Below are 15,000 nucleotides of genomic sequence, written 5' to 3' on the forward strand. Positions count from 1 at the left end.
ATAACGGCTGTGTTTTTGTGTCGCTTTCTCTCTTTTACCTTATTGATACATTCATGTGATACACATACAGGCACAGATACATAAAGTTCCACGTAGATATATAAACAAACAAGCACACATACACACAGATTTGTGGCCATGTATGAACACGTGCTCAGACATACACAGCTGTCTGCAAATCCACACGCGTAAGTATGAACATACACACACATATGCACATACACATGCACACACGCACGTAGACACACAGAGAGACACATACATAATCAGACACGTACACATACACACAGACGCTTACACTCAATTAGAATACAGCTATAAAGTTATCAATCAGTTTCATCATCTTTGCGTGCTCTTCAATTAAATTCATACATGCACAAATACTTTATATATATCATCCCATTTTCAACAGAACGCAATCGATGTATCAGCTCATTATATTCTTACTAAAGACATTTACGATCACCTTATAACGTACTATCATTTATCATAGATGCTTAATAGCACTTATCATAGATACAAAACTCACCACCCTTTAGCATAAACACGAAAAGACGTTTTACTTAAATAACATTCACCATAGAAACAAACAGAATATGACTCACTACCCTTTATCAGAGCTTCAGACACATACACCTTTCTTGCAGCTAGCACAGGTACAAAAACATTCAACTTACTACCGCTTACCATACGCACAAGCGCATAGAACTTACTGATAAGTCCTAGTCTGCGCGGAGAGCATCGGCGTACAAGTAAGGGATTTGTCTTGTACAAGAGCTGAAGATGATGCAAGCGTCTAGAAAGTCTTCGGCTTCGTTTCCGGGCCATGTTCAGGGTGTTATTTCGACCTGACTGACTATTGACAGTCAAGCAGGCAGATGGATAGACGGAGATATGTGTCGGTGAATGAGATATTACAAGTATTTCTGTGTATCCTTTTATGTTGGATCTTTAAAAACGGAACAGGGAGAGAGAGAGGGAGAGAGAGAGAGAGAGAGAGAGAGAGAGAGAGAGAGAGAGAGAGAGAGAGAGAGAGAGAGAGAGAGAGAGAGAGAGAGAGAGAGAGAGAGAGAGAGAGAAACAAAGGCCGCGTGCAGTTCTTTGAATCTTCTGATTAAGATGAACACTATATGAACCGCCACTGCCAAAAAATATCGTCAGAGTTCATTATTATTCATCACTATTCCGGTGTTCATTCACTCCCAGTACCCTTTCGTAGTCACGCATCCGGCCATAATGGTTATTGCTTTTTCCCAGTCCTCTGCTGCTACATTTTCCTAGTTCTCTGCTGCTAAATTTTTCCTAGTCCTCTGCGAAAAGGAGCCTGCTGCTATTATCCATTTTTTTCTTTTCTCCTTTTATAATTCGTTATTTTTGCTATTTGTTTATGCTCATTTTGCAATCAGGTCTTTCTAGATGTACATTCTGTTTCTTGTTTCCCTTTTTGTAGGAGGGGAGGATGAGGAGGGGGAGGAAGAGAAGAAGGAAGAGAGGGAGGAGAGAGATAAGAGGGAGGAGCAGGAGGGGGTAGGAGGAGGAGGAGGAGGAGGAATAGGAAGAGGAAGAGGAGGAGGAAGAGGAGAAGAAGGAGAAGGAGAAGTAGAAGGAGAAGAAGAAGAAGGAGAAGAAGAAGAAGAAGGGGGAAGAGGAGGAGTGTGAGAAAGAGGAAGGGAGGGGGAGCAGGAGGAGGGGGAGGCGGAAGATGAAGAAGGAGAAGAAGGAAGAAGAGAACGAAAACGAGACGGTAGAGGAGAAAGGCGGTTAGGAGGAGGAGTAGGAGGGGAGGGGAGGAGAAAAAGGAAGGGAGGGTAAGGAGGAGGAGGAGGAAGAGGAAAAAGAAGAAGGAAGATGAGAAAGAAGTTGAGACTACAGAAGAGAAAGGCAGTTGGCAGGAGGAGGAATATAAGGAAGAAGATAAGAAGGAAGAAGAGGATGAAGGAGGGAAAAGTGGGAGACAGAAATGGGAATGGAGAAGGAGTAAATTGAAAGAAATAAGAGAGAAGGTAGATGAGATTCGTCGAGGAGGAACGGTGGAAATCAGATGCATATTGAGGAGAAGGAGAAAGAGAGAGGAAAGGGAAGGAGGTGAAATAAATATGTGAAGGGAGAAATAAAATGAAAGAGAAGGAGGAGAAGAGAGGGGGAGGAAAGAGGAGATAGGGAAGAGGGTTGGGGGGGGGGGGGGATGGAAGGTATGGGAACGGTGAAAGAGGTAAGAGGGGGGATGGGTGAAGGAGGCAGGGGCGGAGAGAAAGGGAGGAGCAAGTGAAGGAGGAAGAAGAGGATGAAGGGAAAAGGAGAAGAAAGGTAAACACTATAAATTACATTATTTGTGTTATCAATATTTGTAAATACAAGATAATTCTGTTCTCGGCTGTTTAGGCTAATCGTTTTCTTTTTGTTTGTTTTTCTTTTTCTCTGTCTGATTTTTCTCTCCTCGTCTGTCTTTCTAACAACTTTATCTCTGCCTTTGTATCTATCTCCATATTCATCTATTTCATACTGTGTATTTAAGCGTATGCATTTCTCTCTCCCTCTTTCCATCTCTCTCCCTCCCTCCCTCCCTCCCTCCCTCCCTCCCTCTCTCTCTCTCTCTCTCTCTCTCTCTCTCTCTCTCTCTCTCTCTCTCTCTATCATCTCCATTACGCAAACGATAAGTTCAGAATCTTCAGGTTTTCTCATGTCCCAGAAAGGAAAGGCATTGCTCTCTCTCCACCTCTCTCAGACGCCAATAAATATTCCTGTCAGACGAAGTGGGTCAGCAGATCTTGAGTCATTTTGAGAGAAATTTATTATCATGAGGTCTTCTTTTATTGATAGATACTTAGCGGTGATGATTCAATGCATTTTTTACTATACAGTACATGGAGGATAAATAATAGTTGATAGTTATTGATTGATACTTATTTGATAAATAAATATGTGATACACAAGTAATATAATTTGACATTATTGTTAATATTGTCTCCATTAGGTGCAAAAATGTTAATCAATATACATGTAATGATAATAAATAGATATACCAAGCATAAATACTGATGAATGACTACACAGACATACCTAATAAATACATAAACAGACACACTTAATAAATATGTGGATATAATAATAGATAATAGTAACTCTACCAATATGTAAATAAATAGATAATTAAACAAACGGAGACCACAGCAACCTATCCAAATAACTGCCTTTCCTCATTTCCATTTGACTAGACGTATCCATAGGCTCTTCCGTCGTCTGAACATGAATCTCGTCGTTACGTCAAAAGCTGCAGGAAATCCCTCATCAGCTTCCCCTCAATAGGACACTGGCTAAAGAGGGCGCCACACACATCGGCCTCGGGATCTCGGGTCAGTAGGTCAACAACCTCGGGCCGCAGAGCAGAGGCGTTGGCGTGGTGGCTAAAAGAATCCAGGTTGTTGGTTAAAACTTCGACGATTTTGTTTTCTTCCGGTGTCCTTGTGGCTGCTGCAGTCAGGTCCAGTTGGCAGAGCATCTTGGGGACGCAGGCTTGGGTGTCCATCCACCTTAATGTGGAGAATAAGAGGGCTTGGGAGTCAGATGCGTTGGCGAAGGACCTGCCATTTTTCTTCCGGTCGAGAATTCCTATGATTGCAAGAGCGATGGTGGCTAGGCCCTGGAAGTGGCAGACACCATGATAAGACTATGGAATATATACGATAAAAAAATATGTATTCGATGATTACTTAAAATATCCATTGCAAGCGTTCAGCGAAATGTTGCCTCAATTTGAATCCGAAGGTAATTTTATTATAATACTGTTTCCCTAAACTTACAGAACCAATGGTGTAAGAATGCAGCATTTGTAAAATTAATTAATTAATTAATGAAGATAGTACTGAATCTGAAAAGGGGGTGATAAATTATTATGTATAGTTGATTACGCGCTGAATTATGATCCCGTAAAAAGGTGAAATGACCAAACGATCCCTTGCTGGTCGTTCTTTAGCTATTGGCAGGTAAAGCAGCGGATACAGGGCAGGTTTTCCTTGATTATCAGTTATATAATATTTAGACGCCATACAACAGTTAAACAAAATTGATACACCATTCAATGATGAGCAAAATGTCAAAAAAATAATTTGATAGACAACATTTTATGAACCCCCCCCCCCCCCCCTTTATGACTTGAATCTCTACCACACCAGGTAAGACCCAAATTTACCTGTACAGCAGCAGTTGTATCACACAACTCAACAAAAATTTGTAACTAGGATCTTAGTTCTGCAGACTCCCCTAGGTCTATGGAGCTCGTAAGATCCTACTAAGCCAAGGGTTCCCATCATAGAAGCCATGATTTTTTTTTTTTTTTTTGTAAGTTTACCATGGTGTTTTGATGATTTTAGCAATAATTCCATTAATTATGATGATTTCCATGATAATTCCATTAATATTGACAATAATTTTGATATATTATAAAAATAGATTGTAATGATGAAAATTACATTTATAATTAGGATAATTATTATAACTGCAATAGTGATGATAATGATATTTATGAAGAAAATGACAGTAATAATTATAATCATAACACTAATAATCCTTCCTTCCCCCATCTTCCTCTCCCCCTCTCCTTTTCTTCATCTCTCCGTCTCTCTTCCTTCCAGAGGCCATGAGATACTTTCTGGGGGGACACGGAACCGTATAAAAGTTGACTTCGAATTAAACTAGCTTTTGTCTCACCTGCAGCAATAGCAGAGGATCATCTCCCACATATCAATGAATAGGGATCTTTCTATGTACTGTTCTTGACCTACACCTAATGATCGAGGAAGCCACAGAAAAGAAAAGGTTGGGGACAACTTCACTAAAGGTATCAATGTTCTATGCATTGCTGGAGCAGAGAGAGAGAGAGAGAGAGAGAGAGAGAGAGAGAGAGAGAGAGAGAGAGAGAGAGAGAGAGAGAGAGAGAGAGAGAGAGAGAGAGAGAAAGAGCGAATCCCATACTGAGTATCTCACCTTCAACGCCATCATGAAGGCCACAAGCTTATCCATGAAGATTCTGGCCAGCCGTTCCACATAGAAGGGGGCCAAGAGATCCGTGGGTTTAAGGGCATCGGAAGGAGCCACATGGCACAGGCAGACTATGCATGCGACCAAGAACATATACCGCATCTGACATAAGAAAGGAAAACGGTTATGCGATTATAAACCGATGGATAAAAATGTTGGTGATAAATAAAATGGCTTGCTGAAATTCGATTTTTTTTTTTTTTTTTACCATGTCTTTTGTATGGCGATTTTTTTTAACAAGTTAAAATGTCTTACTGAAATGTGACCATTTCTTTTCTACACATGATCATTTCACTCAGGGATGAGGCTGCCTTACCATGCTTACGGGGAAGATGTTACAACGAGAAGTTATCAGGAGGTAGTGGGGCCACAACAACTGGAAAGGCTCTTTATATTGCGACTTCGGTGAATCGCTAATGCAAGAAGAGTTTCTAAAGGGATGAAGGCTCATCGAAACACTCTGACGTGGGGTATACATATCACTTGTGGGTTTGTGTGTCACTCTCTCTCTTTTCTAAATCTCTCTCTTTCTCTTTTCACCCTCTTTCTCTTCTCTCTCTTTCCTTCTCTTCTCTTCTCTTCTCTTCTCTTCTCTTCTCTTCTCTTCTCTTCTCTTCTCTTCTCTTCTCTTCTCTTCTCTTCTCTTCTCTTCTCTTCTCTTCTCTTCTCTTCTCTTCTCTTCTCTCTCTCTCTCTCTCTCTCTCTCTCTCTCTCTCTCTTCCTCCCTCTCTTTTTTTCGTTGTCTTTTTCTTTGTATGCTTTTATAATATGAAAGACCAAGTCATAGGTTGTATTGACGAGTGTATTGTCTAAACGTTTATTATGAAAACGCAACAATGTAAAACAAAATAAATAAATAGTGAATAAATTAACAAGATATGGCTACACAACAGATAAAACATTGTACTCATGACCTCCTCCTTGTGTTGGCCTCTCACCATACATACTGCTTATCATAGCAAGCTTAAGAACTAGAAAAGCAGCTTAATGCCATTAATAATCAGAATTGCCAACTAAGGTATTGACTCAAGAAAAGAACTACATTGCCCGGCCGTCTGTAAGGAAGCCCTGAGATCAGCATCCTTCAAAGCGCATTTAGGATATGCCTGATCACAAACTATAGGATTGGGTCCTCTGCTCCCGAGGTCGAGGGCGAACAGGAAGGCAGCGTTGGTCGTGTTGCTGAAGGTATCGACGAGCGCTGTTTCCTCGGCGTTCCACTGGTCTCGGCTCTTGGTCTGGAGGAAACACAGCATCTTCGGGACGCATCCTAAGGTGTCCAGCTCCTCGATGGCTGAGAGGAGGAGCTCTTCTTCATCCTCGAGGGAGTCGGTGTCGGGCCCGGAGATCGACTTCGCCATCCTGTAGGAAGTGTAGCTGCTCCGTTGGTATGGCACGAGGATGGGCCGCCCGATCTTGCGCCGCAGTTTCTTCTGTCTCCCTCCGAAGGATAATATGAGGGCGATGAGCATAGCCGTCTGGAATGAAAGTGAGTCATTCATGAATACTTTTATTCGTACGAAGGGATGTACTGTTCTTATTGCTACGAAATTAATTTTCTATCAGTTTTAATATATATATATATATATATATATATATATATATATATATATATATATATATATATATATACATATGTGTGTGCGTGTGTGTGTGTGTGTGTGTGTGTGTGTGTGTGTGTGTGTGTGTGTGTATGTGTGTGTGTGTGTGTGTGTGTGTGTGTGTGTGTGTGTGTGTGTGTGTGTGTGTGTGTGTGTGTGTGTCTATATATATATATATATATATATATATATATATATATATATATATATATATATATATATATATATATATACATATCTACACAAAGAAACTTCAATGCAGCACGAGTACCAATCCACTTGCTAATGAAGATTGATTTAAATACATGGTGCTGCCTCTTTGCATGCTATGAAATATTCACGTACATTGAGAGTAAAGAGAGATCCCACGGCGACCGGGCCACCAATGCCAGCAGCCGTTAGACCTTGGAGGAGCTGAGCAGTGCATGGCGGAAGCAAGCAGCAAGCAACAGCACAAAGAACCAACTGCAACCGCATCTACGAGGAGACAGATAAGAAGGGTTTAGTGCGTAACAGATAGACGTAAAAGAAAATGATATTTAAATAATATTTAAACTTTTCACGTGTAACCTGCAATGGGGTATATTCCGATGTTCACTAATCGGTAAGCACAGGATCAACTGTAGTAGAAAGGGAATGTGAAAGTAGGGGTCTTTCATCGTCATCACATGACTTCAACTAAGCCCTATGCAGAGAAAGTGCGGACAAAGGAATGTAAATCAGACCCCTACTCTCCCCTATCATGTGATCACTCTGTGTACTATATCACGCGTTTAAGTACATGTGACACTTATATCCCCTAAATTGCTGCATAGTTTTATTATCCACTTTGCCGTTGTATTATTCCCTCTTGATTTTCTTTAGTGGGAAGAACCTTTATTCCTAGCCCATAGGCGAAGGAAGCGGCAGATCATGGTACCACTGAGCTGATTAGTATGCCATTGCGGTAACAGTTGCACCGTTATGCATCTGTGTAATCGATAGCGGGTATTATCCTGTTTACTCCCGGATGTGTGTCTATCCCTTTTCCTAACAGAAAGGGGTACAAGAGGTCATATTATCCTGTGCCTATCCTGTACATATAAATCATAAACGGGTAAATTAGAAATGCGATTATTAAGACACGTAGCAATGAATATGAGATAGGCCCTCCACGGTACCTTGCTGTGGGAAGGCAAGGCGCGCGGGAGGAAGGGAGGAGAGGAACAGGGTGAAATTGACAAAGGTGTACCTTTATATACACGCCGTCGCGCAGCCGTAGGTTTCACCAGCTCTCCCAGCGACTTTCTTGGAGGCGACTGGTGCCACAGCGAACCACCTGATCAGGAAAGTTAAGGGCATCAGCGCCTCCTACTTGATTCATGAGGGTGCATGACGTCCTCGGTGACACAGTTGTAAAAGCTCCATGACTTTCATGACTACCCCTTCCTTATGTCTTCGACGGAGGATCTTTAAATTTTCGTTTATGGTATTTATGAAGAAAAGGGATATTTACATTTGCTTTACAAATAGAAAACATCACGTTTTCGTGTTCACATAAAGTTTTCTATATAGAATGATACCAGCTATGTGTGTCACGATTACCAGTTTGCCAATACCGATAACCATCATCCACACACTTAAAATGCAACACGTATACACAATACGCAATATGGTAAACCTTTGTGATGAAGAGGAGAAAACTCCGATGACAGGGGAAGGTCACGCGGCATGCCACTCGTCCGCTGGGCCACACGACTATGTAGGGAACGATGCCAAATACAAGTGAAAAACATAAACCCAGGTTGGCATAATGGCAATTCCAAATATTCTCTGAATGGCTGAAAGAGAGAAAACATGGTGTCTTGAAGTCCTTTTGAGAAATACAGGTTCTTGTGCATTTTGTTTTTTTGAAGAACAAATCTTTTCTTTTATGAATCAATCTTTGTTTCCCATGTTTGTCTCCATTCACCAATACAAGAACACGATTCTCTACTTAAAGACGTTATCTTGATAGCAACAAGAATTACTGTTACTGTGATTATAGTTATCATCATTATTGAAATTATTCCTGATTGTGATTATCACTATTGTGACTATTATCTTTATCATTATTGTTTTTATTGTCATTATTGTTATTCTTGTTATCCTTATTATCATTGTTATTATTATTATCATCATTATTATTATTATTTTGATTATTAGTGTTGTTATTATTGTTGTTATCATCATCATTGCTATTACTATTATTATCATTATTATTACTTTCTTTTTAATCACCATTGCTATTGTTATTATGATTATTAACAATCACCATCATCATCATTTGAAGTTGACGCCGACAATCATTATGATGGTCATTACTGTTATCATCATTATAAAGATTATTATTATTGTCATTGTTATTGCCATCATCACTGTTATTATAATAATCATCATTCTCATTATCATCATCATAATCATCCTTATTATCATCATTATCATCTCTATCATCATTATTATTGTTATCATTGTCTTTACTATTATTATTATTATTATTATTATTAATTTTATTATCATTACCATCATCATCATTGTTATTGTGACTATCATTATTGTTACAATAATTGTTATTGTTGTTAATATCATTACCAGTATCATCATCATCATCATTATCAGTATCGTTATTTTTCTTGTTATTGTTGTTATTATCATTATCCTTACTATTGTTATTATCATCAGGATTGTTAGTATTACAAATGTTACCATTGTTATTATCATTGATGTTATTATTATTATCATTACTACTATTAATATAATTATTTCTTATGATCATTAGTACCATCACCACCATCATGATTATTATTATCATTATTTTTTTATTATTGTTGTAGTTGTATTTGTTATTACTTTTAATACTGCTATCATTATCATTAATATTTCTAATATTATTATTATTACTGTTATTGTTTTCATAATTATGTTATATTTCTATCATCATTATATCATTTCTCATCATCATTATTATTATTAGTAGTAGTATTGTTACTGCCATTATTATTCATACTATTACTATTATCATTGTTTTGGTAACTATCATTATAGTTTTTATTATCATTATCATCATTGTTATCAGTATCATTATCCTCCTTTTTAACATTACCCTCATCATTATTATCATCATTATAAATATTATCATTATTATTATTATCTATATTATCATTATAATTTTTATCACTATTTTTATTTTTATCATTGTTGTTGTTGCTGTTGATGATTATCATTACTTTTACCATCACCATGATTATAATTATCATTATTATTGTCATAATCATCATTATCATTGATATCGCTATTAAAACTAATATCATTATCGTTGTCATCATCATTACCAGTATTAGTTTTACCATTTACATTTAAATTTGTATGAGTGCTATTATTAGTATCACTATCATTATTATTAAAATCATTGTCCTTATCATTATGACTGTTATTATCATCCTCGTTAATAATATCATTGTGATTTTCGCTATCATCATCATAGTAGTTATCATTATTACTGTTACTATTATCATTATTTTCATCATTATAGTTATTATGATTATTATCATTTTTCTGTATAATTTGTATTATCATCATCATTGTTTACATTCAGAAGAGATACAGGAAATGTAAGAAAATATAAATGGTAGAAGTAGCAGAAGCAGAAATAGTTGTTTGCTTCATAAGAACAAAATGATTCTACAGAACATTAGCACCTGACTGGGTCAATAAACATAACACCCATTCACCCACACACCCACATACACAGACTAAACACACACACACACACACACACTCACAGACTGAACACACACACACATCACACAGACTAAACACACACACACGCACACACACACACACAGACTAAACACACACACATACACACACAGACTAAACACACACACACACACATAGACTAAACACACACACACACACACACACACACAGACTAAACACACACACACACACACACACACACACACACACACACACACACACACACACACACACACACACACACACACACACAAATAAAGAAATGAAATAAAATAAATAAAGAGTGTCGAGTGTTGTCAGTCGCACAGAACGACTGAAGACTATTCTGTACTTTTTATTCTTCGTCTTCTTCCTTTCCTTTTCTATCCTCTTCAGTTTTCTTTTCTCGTATTGTATATTTTCCTTCTTCTTCGTTTTCGTTTTTTCTTTCTTTTTTCTTCTTCTTCCTCTGCTTCTTTCTTTTTCCTTTTCTCTTCCCCTTTATCCTGTCGAAGCGAGGATGCGCTGGACAGGCTGGTGTTGATTTGGGGGGAAGAAGAAAAAAAGGAAGAAAACCAACAGAAGAAAAAGAAGATGATGACGAAGGAGAAGTAGAAGAGGAAGAAGGAAGAGTAAAAGAAGCGGAAGAAGAAGAGAATGATGGAGAAAAAGGAGAACAAGAAGAGGAGGAGGATGAAGATGGAGAAGAACAGAGGATTCCCTTTTCTCCTCTTTCTGTTTTTCTTTCCCTTCTTCCTTTCTTCTTTCACTCTTTCTTTTTTTCTGTGTGCTTTTTCCTTCTTTTTTTTTCAGGCAAGCTTCATTATGCTCGATGATACAGGGAAGTAAGCCTTTTTGTCTTTATTTTTTTTCTAAGATTTTATTTAAAGTCGTAAAATGCACAGTATATCCCGCATAAATAAATAGTGACATGACATTACATACAAATGGCTTTTTTCAGTAGCTAATACCAATATGCGTATAAAAATGAAACAGATGAGCGAATAAATTAAGAAATTGCTAACTAAAATTATATGTGCATATGTGTGAGTGTGATTTGGTGGACAAAGCGGTACAGTATTCCTTTTGGTAAAAAGGTCCATTTGTGCTCATTTTGAATATAGGATCGTTATGTATGTTATTTACATAACTAGGTAGGCAGACATACGATCGTAGAGGCAATTATAATGATAACAATGATCATGATGGCAACAGCAGAGAATTAAAGCCCTGAGTAAAAGTCGATTATGAAAACCTTAAAAACTAAATGATTGTATTCGCACAGGCTCCCGCCATCTTAAGGAGCTTCCTGAGCTCCTCCCCCTTAGGCGTACACTTGGGGTAGGCCAGGTCACACGCCGCGGGGTCCTGCGAACTGGTCCCGAGTTCGATGGCCTCTATGAAGGGGGCGCTGCTTGGGCTGGCGGTTTTGGAAGTCTTGTTGGCGAACAGGCTGAGTAAAGACTTCTCCTCAAGCGTCCACTCGCTCGAGGTTATCGTCCGCAGGTAGCACAGGATCTTGGGACCGCAGCCGACGGAGTCCACCTGGGAGACGGCAGCGAGGAGGAGGTCCTTCATCTTGGAGGCGCTTTCGGTTGCTCTCTTGTGGACGGCGTGGACGCGTGCGGGTAGGAACATCGGGGGTGGGAAGCCCGTCCCGGAAAGATCCTCGTCCAAATTATAGGGGATAAATACTTGCTCGGAAGGGCCGTCTGTCTCGGGGATGGGGCTGTAGACTGCGACAGAAGGATATTGAAAATCGTCTGGAGGAGGATAGAAGGGCTGACTAGGATATAAATAATTTTCTTGCTGCGGGAGATAGTTGTCGAGTCTCTCATGATGGTCGTTCGCCACCGAATATGGGCGCAGGGGCTGGAACTCCGCTGGGACTGGCCCGTGCCCTGGGGCTGCTTCGTGCCCAGGGCCATGCCCAGGAGCAAGTTCTGGACCATGCGCATTCCCAAGCCCTGGCTCGAAATCATGTCCATCTACTGGCATCGACACACGCCCACTCACAGCTTCTGGCACATCCCCAGGTGCCGGAAAGGGCCCAGATACCGGGCCATGGCCAGGTGCTGGACCAGGACCAGGTGCCGGGCCAGGACCGGGTGCCGGACCAGGACCTGGTGCCGGGCCAGGACCGGGTGCCGGACCAGGACCAGTTGCCGGACCAGGACCAGGTGCCGGACCAGGACCAGGTGCCGGGCCAGGACCGGGTGCCGGACCAGGACCAGGTGCCGGGCCATGGCCAGGTGCCGGACCAGGACCAGGTGCCGGGCCATGGCCAGGTGCCGGACCAGGACCAGGTGCCGGACCAGGACCAGGTGCCGGGCCATGGCCAGGTGCCGGACCAGGACCAGGTGCCGGGCCATGGCCAGGTGCCGGACCAGGACCAGGTGCCGGACCATGGCCAGGTGCCGGACCAGGACCAGGTGCCGGGCCATGGCCAGGTGCCGGACCAGGACCAGGTGCCGGGCCATGGCCGGGTGCCGGACCAGGACCAGGTGCCGGGCCATGGCCAGGTGCCGGACCAGGACCAGGTGCCGGACCATGGCCAGGTGCCGGACCATGGCCAGGTGCCGGGCCATGGCCAGGTGGCGGGCCATAGGCTTCAAGCACCGGCCCAAAGACGACCTCCGGGGAGGGCACGGAGACGGGCCCCGGCGCGAGCCCCGGGGCGGGCTTGGGCACGCCCGCCGCGGAGACGAGCCCGGCCGTGGTGAGTGCCGCCTTGTCCGAGATGGCGTCCATGATGCCCAAGAGCAGGGTGATCTGTGGGGGGAGGGGGAGGGATTAGTCACCGCACTCGTGCATGCAAACTGCTTATAACTAAAAACTAATCTCTGCCAAACGACCTCGAAAAAGGAGCTGCGACCGTAACACAACATGATAACAAGTCCTACGCAACGCGGCGTAACATCATGACAGCAAAACATCTACCAAAACATTCAAACATTGTAGCTTGTAAACTAAACATTGAAATATCAAGGCCTGTGTATGAAATAACACAAGAATATACCTATTATAACATGAATTGCATTAGAAACTATACAACGTAAAGAACAGGTAAACATATTGTGCTCGTTTTATTAACATAATTTTTAATATCACCATTATTATTATCATTACTTTTATCATTATCATTATTTACATCATTACTATTATCTTTATTGTCACCATCATTATTAAGATTCTGATTACTACAACTTCTATTACAATTGTTATTAATCTATCATTTTTGCCATAGCATTGCCGTAATAGAATATTCAACCATTCTCCTAGCTTACCTTCATTAGCGCGTAGGTCGACAAAGCAATAGGTATCGTAAAGGTATTAGCTATCATAGTACTTGCGATAACGTCACCGATAACATATTCGTCGGTTGGTACCAGAAGGCAGCCCGCCATCACGGCCGCCAGGTACCACAGCCGCCGCATCTGTGAACGAATGAATTACAGTGAATCCAGTCGAAGAAAAAAATGTAAAAAAAAAATAAATAAAAACTGGTAACTCACTCGGAACATGCGACGTACACTAATTTGCTGTCTGTTTTCCATTTTAATCCGTTGACACAATGTCTATGAGGCTTTGTCTTTTTAAAAGTTATATGCACTATTCTTATTGCCTTTTATTACCTTGAACAATATTTTTACTCTTGTTTCTCCAAATAAAATTGGCGAATAAGAGTATTCCAGACTCCGGGATGAGTTGCCAATTGTTTTTTTTTCCCTTAGATTGGAAATGTAATGTTTAAACCAAAATAAGATATTAAAAGATAGTTGTTAATATCATCTTTATGATTAGAATTGTTGTTATTAGTGTTGCTATTTCTATTATTATTATCTTTATACTCACAATAATATTAACATTACCATAACTATTATTATTATCATTATTATTATTATTATCATTATCATCGTCATTATTTTCATTATAAAAATTATCATTATTATCATTATCATTATTGTTTCTTTGTTATCATTATCTTTCTCATTATTGTTTCTCTGTTATCATTATCTTTCTCATTATTGTTTCTTTGTTATCATTATCTTTCTCATTATTGTTATTATTACTATCATTGCGATCATAATCATTGTTATCATCATTATCATTATTACTGTCACCATCATTATCATGATTATTATTGTCGTCATTGTTATTACTATTACCATTATTATAATCACCATGATCAATATCATTATCACCATAATTATTATATCTATTATTATTACTATTAATGTTATCATTAATATTATTGTTGATATTATTATTATCATTGTTATGTTATTATCTTATTATTCCCAGTAATATCATTATCATCATTAATTATTTCAATATTTGTTGTTTAGTAATTTATTTACTCACTAAAACGGAATATTTATCTTAGGATTTCAGTAATCATATGTGAGAAAGAAATTATTTTACTCATAACTTGTGATCATTTTAAGGACTGAAATGGCCGCCGGGTCTAATTTAATGTTACAAACAGCTTGCTTGATCTGAAATTATATTCTCGTTTGCATGCCTCCCTTAAGTGTAGAATTGTAAGCTATATGTCTTAAAGTGACTCGTAGATATGATATGTGGTCAATTATTGTATTGGATT

At 39.8% G+C, this 15,000-nt stretch overlaps 3 protein-coding genes across 4 annotated transcripts in view; all 3 read right to left on the reverse strand.

The window, feature by feature from the left end:
- LOC113800074 (uncharacterized) overlaps positions 1-828 on the reverse strand; it is a 4,790-nt gene extending 3,962 nt beyond the window's left edge. The window contains exon 1 of the mRNA XM_027350800.2: positions 688-828. Within this exon, the coding sequence (XP_027206601.2) occupies positions 688-828 (141 nt within the window). The remainder of the gene's footprint in view (positions 1-687) is intronic.
- Positions 829-2,904: 2,076 nt separating this feature from the next.
- On the reverse strand, positions 2,905-5,488 carry LOC113800075 (uncharacterized). Its single transcript, XM_027350801.2, has 3 exons — positions 5,354-5,488; positions 4,984-5,139; positions 2,905-3,640 (listed from the first exon to the last, which is right to left on the reverse strand). The coding sequence occupies exons 1-3, from the start codon at positions 5,486-5,488 to the stop codon at positions 3,260-3,262; spliced, it is 672 nt and encodes a 223-aa protein (XP_027206602.2). The 3' UTR covers positions 2,905-3,259.
- Positions 5,489-5,756: 268 nt separating this feature from the next.
- LOC113800068 (uncharacterized) lies at positions 5,757-7,929 on the reverse strand. Of its 2 annotated transcripts, none has more exons than XM_070118458.1 (3): positions 7,870-7,929; positions 6,984-7,115; positions 5,757-6,515 (listed from the first exon to the last, which is right to left on the reverse strand). In XM_070118458.1, the coding sequence occupies exons 2-3, from the start codon at positions 7,113-7,115 to the stop codon at positions 6,051-6,053; spliced, it is 597 nt and encodes a 198-aa protein (XP_069974559.1). In that variant the 5' UTR covers positions 7,870-7,929; the 3' UTR covers positions 5,757-6,050. The 2 variants fall into 2 exon arrangements, with proteins under 2 accessions (XP_069974559.1, XP_027206596.2); XM_027350795.2 differs by lacking the exon at positions 7,870-7,929 and adding an exon at positions 7,799-7,864 and having other exon boundaries at positions 5,758-6,515.
- Between the last annotated feature and the right edge of the window lie 7,071 nt (positions 7,930-15,000).

This window comes from Penaeus vannamei, chromosome 4 (genome assembly GCF_042767895.1).
Source record: "Penaeus vannamei isolate JL-2024 chromosome 4, ASM4276789v1, whole genome shotgun sequence".
Classification (NCBI taxonomy): Eukaryota; Metazoa; Arthropoda; class Malacostraca; order Decapoda; family Penaeidae; genus Penaeus; species Penaeus vannamei.

Bases quoted from the DNA above. Each gene is read 5' to 3' on its own strand.
- LOC113800075 (XM_027350801.2), bottom strand. From the start codon at position 5,488: ATGAGCCTTCATCCCTTTAGAAACTCTTCTTGCATTAGCGATTCACCG. The intron at 5,140-5,353 runs GTAAGGCAGCCT...TTCTTATGTCAG, and splicing joins ACATCTTCCCCGTAAGCATG to ATGCGGTATATGTTCTTGGT. The intron at 3,641-4,983 runs GTGAGATACTCA...TGCCACTTCCAG, and splicing joins CCTTCATGATGGCGTTGAAG to GGCCTAGCCACCATCGCTCT.
- LOC113800068 (XM_070118458.1), bottom strand. From the start codon at position 7,115: ATGCGGTTGCAGTTGGTTCTTTGTGCTGTTGCTTGCTGCTTGCTTCCG. The intron at 6,516-6,983 runs GTACGTGAATAT...CTTTCATTCCAG, and splicing joins GATCTCTCTTTACTCTCAAT to ACGGCTATGCTCATCGCCCT.